Source organism: Lepus europaeus, chromosome 16 (genome assembly GCF_033115175.1).
Source record: "Lepus europaeus isolate LE1 chromosome 16, mLepTim1.pri, whole genome shotgun sequence".
NCBI lineage: Eukaryota > Metazoa > Chordata > Mammalia > Lagomorpha > Leporidae > Lepus > Lepus europaeus.
The window spans coordinates 50,794,601-50,805,183 of NC_084842.1; the positions used below are offsets into that span (position 1 = coordinate 50,794,601).

General features: G+C 45.4%; 1 protein-coding gene across 2 annotated transcripts in view; it reads right to left on the reverse strand.

Annotated features, from left to right (window-relative positions):
- SLAIN2 (SLAIN motif family member 2) overlaps positions 1-9,717 on the reverse strand; it is an 87,916-nt gene extending 78,199 nt beyond the window's left edge. Inside the window, exon 1 of one of the 2 annotated variants that reach the window (XM_062213102.1) lies at positions 9,075-9,717. In XM_062213102.1, the coding sequence (XP_062069086.1) occupies positions 9,075-9,463 (389 nt within the window). In that variant the 5' untranslated portion in view covers positions 9,464-9,717. The remainder of the gene's footprint in view (positions 1-9,074) is intronic. The other variant, XM_062213103.1, reaches the window with a different exon arrangement.
- Positions 9,718-10,583: the final 866 nt, after the last annotated feature.

Sequence of the window (10,583 nt, forward strand, 5' to 3'; positions counted from 1 at the left end):
TAGCAATTCCACTACTTCTGGGTAAACACTCAAAAGAAATTAAAGTAAGCATTTGAACAGATATTTGTACATTCTTTAACAGCAACATTATTCCCAACAACCAAGATAGAAGCAACACAAGTGTCCATCAATGGATGAATAGATTAATAAAACTTTAGAAATTTCCAAAAAAAAAAAAGGAAAGAAAAATTCTGACACATTACATCAATGAATCTTGGAAACACTGTGCTAAGTAAAGTAAGCCAATCAAAAAGGAACAAATATTGTACAATTCCACCCATATATGATAGCTAGCACAGTCAAATTCACAGGGACAAAAAATGGTGGCTGCCAGGGGCTGGGAAGATAGGATGTAGGGAATTAATGTTTAATAGGTACAGAGCTTCAGTTTGGGGAGACAACAAGTTTCAGAGATGGATAATGTTGAGGACTGCACAATAATGGAAATGAACTTAATGCGACTCAACTATATACATTTAAAAAAATAACATAAGTTTTTTATGCTTTAAAGATTTGTTGATTTGAAAGACTAACTGGGGCTGGTGATATGGTGGGTAAAGCCACCACCTGTTGTGCCAGCATGCCATATGGGCTCCACTTCCAGTCCCGGCTGCTCCACTTCCATTCCAGCTCTCTGCCATCGTCTGGGAAAGCAGTGGAAGATGGCCCAAGTCCTTGGGCCCCTGCACCCACAAGGGAGACCTGGAAGAAACTCCTGGTTCCTGGCTTCGGACTGGTACAGCTCCGACTGTTGTGGCCATCTGGGGAGTGAACCTGCGGATGGAAGACCTCCCCCACTCTGTGTCTCTGTCTCTCTGTAACTGATTTTCAAAAAAAAAGAAAGAAAAAAGAAAAGACTAAGAAAGAGGGAGAGACAGAAAGAGAAGCAGTGAGATCCTCCATCTGCTGGTTCACTCTCCAAATGGCTACAACAAAGCCAGAAGCCAGGAACTCCATCTGGGTCTCCCAAGTAGGAGTCCAAGCACTGGGGCCATCTTTCATTATTTTCCCAGGCACATAAGCAGGGAGCTGGATCAGAAGTGGAACAGCTGGGACTTGAACTGGTGCTCACATAGGATGCCTGTGTTACAGGCACTGGTCTGACATGCTGTATCACAACAATGGCCCCTTATGTTATATTTTAGACAGTAACACTTTAAGGGCAGGCATTCAGCACAGCGATTGGGATGCTCATTTCCCAAGTTGAGTGCCTGGGTTTAAGTCCTGGCTCTACTCCTGATTCCAGCTTCCGGCTAATGAGCATCCTGGAAGGCAGCAGATGATCGTTCAAGTGCTTGGGTCCTTATCACCCATGTAGGAGACCCAGATTGAGTTCTAGGCTTTGAGCTTAGGAAGAGAACCAGCAGATAGAAGATATTTGTCTCTCTCTTCCTTTCAAATAAATGAAAAATTTTTTAAATTTTAAGATTTTTAAATTTTAAATTTTAAGATTTTTTTAAGTTATAAAACTCTTTAAAGAGGAACAAATCAGGGCCGGTGCAGTGGCGCACTGGATTAATCCTCCGCCTGTGGCGCCAGCATCCCATATGGGCGCCAGGTTCTGGTCCCGGTTGCTTTTCTTCCAGTCCAGCTCTCTGCTGTGGCCTAGGAGGGCAGTGGAGGATGGCCCAGGTGCTTGGGTCCCTGCACCCGCATGGGAGACCAGAAGGAAGCACCTGGCTCCTGGCTTCGGATCAGCGTAGCTCTGGCTGTTGCGGCCATTTGGGGAGTGAACCAATGGAAGGAAGACCTTTCTCCCTGTCTCTCTCACTGTCTGTAACTCTACCTGTCAAATAAATAAATAAAAATCTTTAAATAAATAAATAAATAAAGAGGAACAAAATCTCCATGACCTTAGATTAGGCCCTGGTTTCTCAGATACGACACTAAAAGCATAAACAACAAAAGAAAATACATGTAAGTTGATAAAATGGACAGACGTCATTATTGCAACTTTATGCTTCAAAGGATTTTATCAACAAAGTGAAAAAACACACATTATAAGAGAAAACATTTGCAAATCATAAATTTCAAAAGGGACCAGTACATTGAAGATATTAAAAATTCTTAAAACTTAACAATGCTCACATAAAAACTTAATAACCCAACTAGAAAATGGGCAAAGAATCTAAACATTCTCCAAAGATGTTCAAATGGACAACAAATAGCAGCATCAGTCATTAGGGAAATGCAGATCAAAACCACAGCGAGATATTAACAGGATGCCTATAACAAAAAAGATGGACAACAAGTTGTGGAGAAGTTAGACTCCTCACATATTCCTTGTGGGAACATAAAATGACGCAGGAATTATGGAAAACAGTCTACCAGTTTCTCAAAAAGTTAAATACAGAGTTACCATTTGGAGTAATTCTACTCAGAAGCTTATAACTAAGAAAAATGAAAACATATGTTCATTTAAACATTATTGTAAACATATGCTCATAGCAGCATTATTGCTAACAACCAAAAGGTGTTATCAATCCAAATGCCAGTCAGTTGTTGATTATCAACCCAAATGCCTATCAATCGTTGAATGGATAAATAAAATGTGGTTAAGTCCATATGATGGCACATTGTTCACACATACAAAGGAATGAAAAAATAAAGGGAAGATTCTGACACATGCATAATCCTTAAAAAACATGTTAAATGAAAGAAGACAGACACAATGGCCACATATTATGTGATTTCATTTACTTAAAATATCTGAATAGGCAATTTCAGACACAGAAAGTAAATAAATGTAGATGGGGAGACAGGAAAATAAGGAGTGAACACAAATGGACTGGAGTTTCTTCTGGGAATGATGAAAATGTTCTGGAATTAAAAAGTGGAGAAGCCTTCCCAACTTCATGAATGTAACAAAAATCACTGAGTTTTATGGTATGTAAATTATATCACAACAAAGAAAAACTGGTGGAAAAAAAATTACACTGAGAACATTAGTAGAAAAAAGGGACAGTCCTATTGAAACAAAATATGCAATGATACTAGATGACAGAGAATGCAAAATTAACTCTTCAGCTCGTGTGGTTTTTCAAATGGACAGGGCAAAACACACATTCTTCAAAGGAAACTCAAGTTCAAATGAGGCAAGGGTATAGACAGTAAGCCAGAATGCAGCTTGAAATGATGGAAAAGAACTTAAATTTTATCACTGAACCATGTCTACCAAGTGCAGGGCCAAAAATATGGATAAGAAGGAAGATAATAATTTCTGAAGAAAAAATTAAGCAGTATCTAGAAATTCCACATTGATTCCTTGCAAAATTCTACATTGTATTAAATGGAATGTTTGTGAAGGAAGGAAAAAGTGATCATATAAGAGCCAAAAGATTCACCATAAACAAGTCAAACTGAATTAATTGCAATTTCTATTTTAAAATTTCTATTTCAATTCATTTACTTTATTGAAGATAAAACCCTATAAAGCTCAGTTTAGTTTATAGCCAGACATTTGGCAAAACTTTTATAAACATCCATCAAAATGTCATTATGGGCCCAACAACAACAGGGAGAACTAATTATTACTGAGCAACCATAATGTGTGTTGATTTACGGACTGGTATGATCTGGAGAGGCGAGTTGAGTTTCACATTTAAAATTCATTTATTTGACCATTTTAATATTTTTATAAACAACCTGAATGAAGATCTAATAGGTATGCCTGCCTAATATGAAGATGACCAAAACATCAGGAAAAAATAAGATAACATTAAATGCCTAAAGACTAACAAAATGGAATTTAAAAGCTTTAGAGTTAAGCTAGAAAAAAAAGTCATTTCACAAAAAAAGGGTCAAAGAGATTTAGTTTAACAACTTATATATAGAATTTATGGGACAGAGGGGCCAGTGCTATGACACAGCGAGTAAAGCTGCCGCCTGTAATGCTAGCATCCCATATGGGCGCCTGTTCGAGACCCGGCTGCTCTACTTCCAATCCCACTCTCTGCTATGGCCTGGGAAAGCAGTAGAAAATGGCCCAAGTCCTTGGGCCCCTGCACCTGTGTGGGAGACCCGGAAGAAGCTCCTGATTTTAGATGGGCGCAGCTCTGGCTGTTGCAGCCATCTGGGGAGTGAACCAGTGGATGGAAGACCTCTCTATCTGCCTCTCCTTCTCTCTGTGTGTGTGTAACTCTTTCAAATAAATAAATAAAATCTTTAAAAAAAATTTATGGGACAGCAATTAACACTCCTGGCTCCTATTAAGCCCAAGTAAGAGAAGTTAAAATTGCTAATGATTAACAATTTAAAAAAATTTAGGAGCAAGCATTTGGTGCAGCAGTTAGAAAACCATTTGGGGGGCTGGCACTGTGGCGCAGTAGGTTAATCCTCCACCTGTGGCGCCGGCATCCCATTTGGGCGCTGGTTCTAGTACCCGCTGCTCCTCTTCCAATCCAGCTCTCTGCTGTGGTCTGGGAAAGCAGCAGAAAGTGGCCCGAGTGCTTGGGCCCCTGCACCCATGTGGGAGACCCAGAGGAAGCTCCTGGTTGCTGGCTTCGGATCGGCACAGCTCTGCAGCCAACTGGGGAGTGAACCAACGGACAAAGACCTATCTCTTTGTCTCTGCCTCTCACTGTCTGTAACTCTACCTCTCAAATAAATAAATAAAATCTTTAAAAAGAAAAAAGAAAACCATGTGGGACACCTGCACCCTGTACCGCAGTGACTGGGTTAAAGTTCCAGTGCTGCTCCCAGTCCCAGCTTCCTGCTAACACGCATCCTGGGAGGCAGCAGGTGATGGCTCAAGTCCTTGGGTCTGTGCCACCCATGTGGGAGATCCAGACTGGGTTCCTGGCTCCCAGTTTCAGCCTGGCACAGCTCAGGTGTTGAGGGCATTTGGTGAATGAATTTGGAGATAGGAGATATCTTTATCTCTTTCACTCTACCTACCTTTCCATCTCTCTGTCTCTCAAATAAATGAAGGAAAAGAAAACCATTTTTAAAATAGCTGAATGTTATTAATATTTTTTAAATAACAGTATTTAGGGGGCGGCACTGTGGCACAGTGGGTTAAAGCCACAGCCTGCAACACCGGCATCCCATATGGGCGCTGCTTCGGGTCCCGGCTGCTCCTCTTTCAATCCAGCTCTAAGCTGTGGCCTGGGAAAGCAGTGGAAGATGGCCCAAGTGCTTGGACCCCTGCGCCCACGTGGGAGACCCGGAAGAAGCTCCTGGCTCCTGGCTTCGGATCAGCTCAGCTCTGGTCATTGTGGTCATTTGGGGAGTGAACCAGTGGATGGAGGGCCTGCCTCTCTCTTTCTCTCTCTCTCGCTCTACCTCTCTCTGTAACTGACTTTCAAATAAATAAAATAAATCTTTAAAAAAAATAAATAGCATTTAGCTCAAGCAAGGTATATCTGGTTGAGCATGATTTAAAATGCTGATTATAATTTTGGGTACCTTGCCTCTAACAACAAAGAGCACCTAGAGTTAAGAAAAAACATAGCCATGACTTAAGTATCAGAGTTACTATGTCTATAAAGTGATTAAATAAACTAGAACTATGTGTCTGGAGAAAACAATGTATGGTAAGAAGAGATTACCAGGGATGTTATAGTAAATATCTGAAGGGACCACTTATCTGGAAAAGGGATTATACTTGACAAGGCAAAACATAGTGGGAACTGCATAAACTTTGATGTATAAAGAGATGGATTCAAATCCCAACCCCATCACTTACTACTATATGTTCTTTAATGCTTACAGAGATATTGTTCCCTTATCCTGGAAAAGATACTATCTCATAAATGTATAAAACTTCAATGCAATTAAATGCAAAAATGTTGGGACCGGTGCCATGGCTCACTTGGTTAATCCTCTGCCTGCGGCGCCAGCATCCCATATGGCACCGGGTTCTAGTCCCAGTTGCTCCTCTTCCAGTCCAGCTCTCTGCTTTGGCCCAATTGCTTGGGCATCTGCACCCGCATGGGAGACCAGGAAGAAGCACCTGGCTCCTGGCTTCGGATTGGTGCAGTTCCGGCCATAGCGGCCATTTGGAGAGTGAACCAATGGAAGGAAGACCTTTCTCTCTCTCTGTCTATAACTCTACCTGTCAAATAAAAGAAAAAAATGTTTATAAGCTGTCTGGTACATCCTGACACACTGAGATGCACAATAACGTGAGATCCCTTAGACTTTTCTGAGTTAGTCTAGAACAGTATTTTTTTTAGAGTTACAACCCACTATCATGAAAGGGTGGTAAACTTTTTTGTGCCAAGAGCCATTTGGATGTTTGTAACATCATTTGCAGGTCACACAAAATTATCAACTTAAAATTAGCTTGCTATAGATTTATTGAAATTTCAAGTCCCGCCTGTGGTTGTCTTGGCAGGGCCAGATCAAATGATTTGTGGATCATGTAAGGGCTAACTTCACCCCTGCATTAAAAGGATCACAAAAACAGTTTAATGGGTGATAATCAACATTTTTTTCTAATTCATTAGAAGAGAGCCGGCGCCATGGCTTAACAGGTTAATCCTCCGCCTTGCAGCACCGGCACGCCGGGTTCTAGTCCCGGTTCGGGCACCGGATTCTATCCCGGTTGCCCCTCTTCCAGGCCAGCTCTCTGCTATGGCCCGGGAAGGCAGTGGAGGATGGCCCAAGTCCTTGGGCCCTGCACCCGCATGGGAGACCAGGAGAAGCACCTGGCTCCTGGCTTCGGATCAGCATGATGCACCGGCCGCAGAGATTCATTCTGTTCAGTACACATTTGCATCCCCTCCAAAAAATTTTTTAAAAATTTGTTAATTTTGGTTGAAGCCAATTTCCCCCATATTTATGTAACCCCAAAACTTTTGTATGTGTCGTTTTACATAATACCTACTGACACCTTCAAAATTAGTATTTTGTGGTGTAAACACTTAAGGGAAAACATTCTTCTAGATGAAAAAGGTGCAATGGATAGAAGTTACAGAAGATAGATTTTTCTAGCTTGCTACAAAAGAAACAACACTTGAGTCTATGAATCTTCCTGCCACTGATACATATACCCTTAACTTACATACCCAATACATATCCAACACCTCTGAAATGACTTTTCCAACGTGCAGTTCACACAAATCTTTTCAGAAAAAAAACTATGATACCTACAATATTAAGATATGAAGCGAAGATCAAATTATTAAGCAGGAATCTGGTCAAAAGAAACAACTGGCATAGTATCAAAGATTTGCTTCACCTTCATAAACCAAAGCAGCAAAGATTTAATCAAATTCTCCAGTGCAGTCAATGCGTTCTAATAATATGTATTCTAAAATGGGCTGATGAGTGCTGTTAATCCTCATTATTAAGAGCATCATTATCATCACTACTTGGAAGAGGCAGGCAATGATATTCCGATGATTCTGCGTTCTTTTAAAGTGCATACACGCTCAGCATTCCTTAGGGAGGGCGTGATTTCACACTTATACAAAAACCTGTCACTACCATAGTCAGTTCTAATAATATTTGGAATCACTCAGCATTAATATATAAAGTCTTGACATCACTATAGTCAAGAGTACCTCTGTAGTTTAAATCTTCCTAGTTAGGAGTTACAAATCCCTCCTGGAATTGCTAGAGCACAGAATGTCCTTTCTACTCTTTGCCCAACCCAACCCTAAAGCTACCTACAAAGTCTGTCCTAACTGCTTCGGACTATGATTTTCTTTCCCAATCTGAGCACTGTAGGTATTTTTTTGCTCTATCACTCTTCTGGCAAGTCAAGGTATACATCCTAGCTTACTTAGCTCTCAACTTAGCTCTCAACAAAACAGTAACTGACTCATGAACAGAGATCAACACTTAAGAATTTTTAGAATCTCCCATGACATCACGTAAGAGCTCGCTAAATATTTATTCAAATAACTAGGCTTAAGAGTAATAACTAGTCTTGGAGTCTCCTATATGCCCAGCCCAATGCTAACAGCACACACAGATTATCTCAGTCTTCACAACTCTAAAGAGGTAAGAACTCCTGTTTTCTCCATCAAGTAGAGGAGGAAAGTGAACCTCTGAACAACTTGCCCAAGGTCATGCAGCTAGTAAGTGACAAAGCCAGGGACTGAATCCAGGCAAAACTCCTAACTATCTCGGAACACCTCAAAGTTCCAGTCCCGCAATACCGGGGTCTATGAAAACTTTCAATCAAACTTGGAAGTTTCAATTTCAAGAAAGAATTGAGACATCTTAGCCAAAAGTTAACACTTTAAAGAGGATGAAATGGGAGAAAGTATTGCTCACAGTCATCTGTATTGGGTTGCAATAAAATGTGGGGGAGAGCGTATGTCCTTTTTATTTACGAACATGATATTAAAGTGTGGGTCACAATTTCATCAAGTGGCTTATGACAGTACAGTACTGGCTTAGATTTTAAAATAGGGCTCCTTTGCTCAACCCCAAGGACGACAGAGAAACGGCATATGAATGTGGTTAACTGTCACTTCACAGCTTCGAAAAATGCCAGAGCCAATTCTTGTTTGGAAACAAGAGCCAGGGCTCCTGTTCCACTCTCGACTCTTCACACAAAGCAGCCCCATCTTCTGCCCTCTCCACACAAAGCCAGCTTTGCCCCACTACCCATGGGGGAGTGCTGATTCACACAGTCTCCCCAGCCCCGCCAGAACCGCATCCATCTCACACCGGTCCAAGACACTGACCGCAACACACACGCAGACGACTCAGCTCTGCCTCCCGCACCCGGGAGCACCTCATCAAGCAGACCTCCACCCCCCAGGCCCCCGCCCCGACATCCGAAAGCTGCTATCTCACACAAAGCAAGATCCTTTCCGACAAAGCAGTTCCCTATGTCCGACTCCTCCCACGGCGACCAGCCCTACTCAAGCCGTGCCAACCCACAGATGCCAACTGCGTCCAGCTCCCAGAGGGTCCAACAACCCAGAGAACTATGCCCCTTTGCCTGCGCACGCCTCGAATCCCCAACTCCAGCGGGCCCTCCTACGAGTCTCCCCCCGCCCCCCCAGACAGCGGACCCTGCTACACAAAGCCAGGCGTCCCCACCCGCGGGACCCCCGGGAGCCGCTCCTCCGCCCCCGGCCCATCCCCGCCCAGCCCGGGCGCCCCGCGCTCACCAGCTCTCCTCCTCTTCCTCCCAGCCTGACAGGCGCTCCAGCTCCTCGGGCCGCAGCGGCTCCACCTCGTCCAGCAAGCCGCCCTCGCCCGCCGCCAGCAAGGAGGTGGCGTCTCGCAGCTCCTCGCTACTCGTCCGCCTCGGGCCCGATCCGGCCCCGCCGCCCGACTTGGCGCTGAGGCCCAGGGGGAAGCCCCGAGGGGACGCCGCGCCGGAGGAGGGAGTGGACGCGCCCGCCCGAATCGGGCTGCCGGGCCCGAGAGGGCCTGCGCCCTGCACGGCCCCAGAGCGGCTCCTCAGCTGTTCGTTCTGCTTCTCCAGCTTCTTCACCAGCTCCTGCAGCTTCCGCACCTCCTGGTCCGCGTTCACGTTGGAGTTAACGTCCTCCATCCCTGCCCCGCCGCCTCCGCCGCCCACTAGCTCGGCCTCACCGCGACAGGGAATGAGCCGGAGGAAAGAGGCGTCGCCGCCGCCGCTCACTCTAGCCGAGGCGCCGGCATATAGCAGGCCCAGGCTCCACCGCCAGGGTCCCCCCAGCTCGGGTTCCGAAGCACCGCTGGCCCCAGCCGAGCCGCCTCATCTGCGCCGGCTCCAGGATTGGGGGAGGCGGCGCCAATATCCGGCCTCTGCCGCCATCTTCCCTCCGTCCCTCCGCCCCCCGCACTCCGGCCCAGCCGGTGACCTCAGAGCGTCGAGGGTGGACTAGGCTGCCGTCGGCCGCTGAGAGGACCAGGCGCCGAGCTCGCGGCGGGGCGGGGCCGGAGGGGCGGGGCCGAGCCGAAGGGGCAGGGCCGTGGGCGTGGGGGCGGGGCTTGGACCGGAAGAGGCGTGTCGTGGGCGCTGCGAAGGCGGAACGAGGTTAGGATGGCCGGGGAGTGACTTGGGCTGCGGGTGGGGCGGGGAGTTAGCCAGAAGGGCTCGCGGCGGGCGGGACTGACATTGCGACTGGGACTCAGGCTCAGACCAGCCTGCTGGTCGTGGCTGAGGGGTGTGTGGTGTGTCTTCCACTCCCAAACATGACGTGTGGAACTTGCCAACGGGCAGGTTCACGGGTGGGCCCTCAGGCGGGAGACACGGGTTCTTCGTCTGTTCAGCAAATATTTTAGTCGTCGCCTAATAGATGGTCGGGGCTGTTAGCAGCCTCAGAAACCGTCTGTGACCCGTTTCTTCTGAGAAGGAGACACCTGAATCCCAACAGGTGAAAAGACGTGTAAAGTCAAAATAATAAACCGTAATTTGTTAAGTGTTTACTGCAGGCCAAACACTTTACTAAACACTTTTAAAGGAACTATCTCACTGGTTAAACACAGCCTTCCAGGCTTAAAGTTTGCAGCACGCTAGCATGAACCGCCCCTCTCCTCGCCTTTCTGGGTAATGAGTGCGCGCTTCTGCTGTTTAGGGCTTTTATTTGGGAAAACATTTGCATAGCCTGTCTTGACTTTTTAAAAAGCTGTATCTGAAAGTATTTGAGAAACGTTGACAGATACTGAAGAATGCTGAGAGATGTATG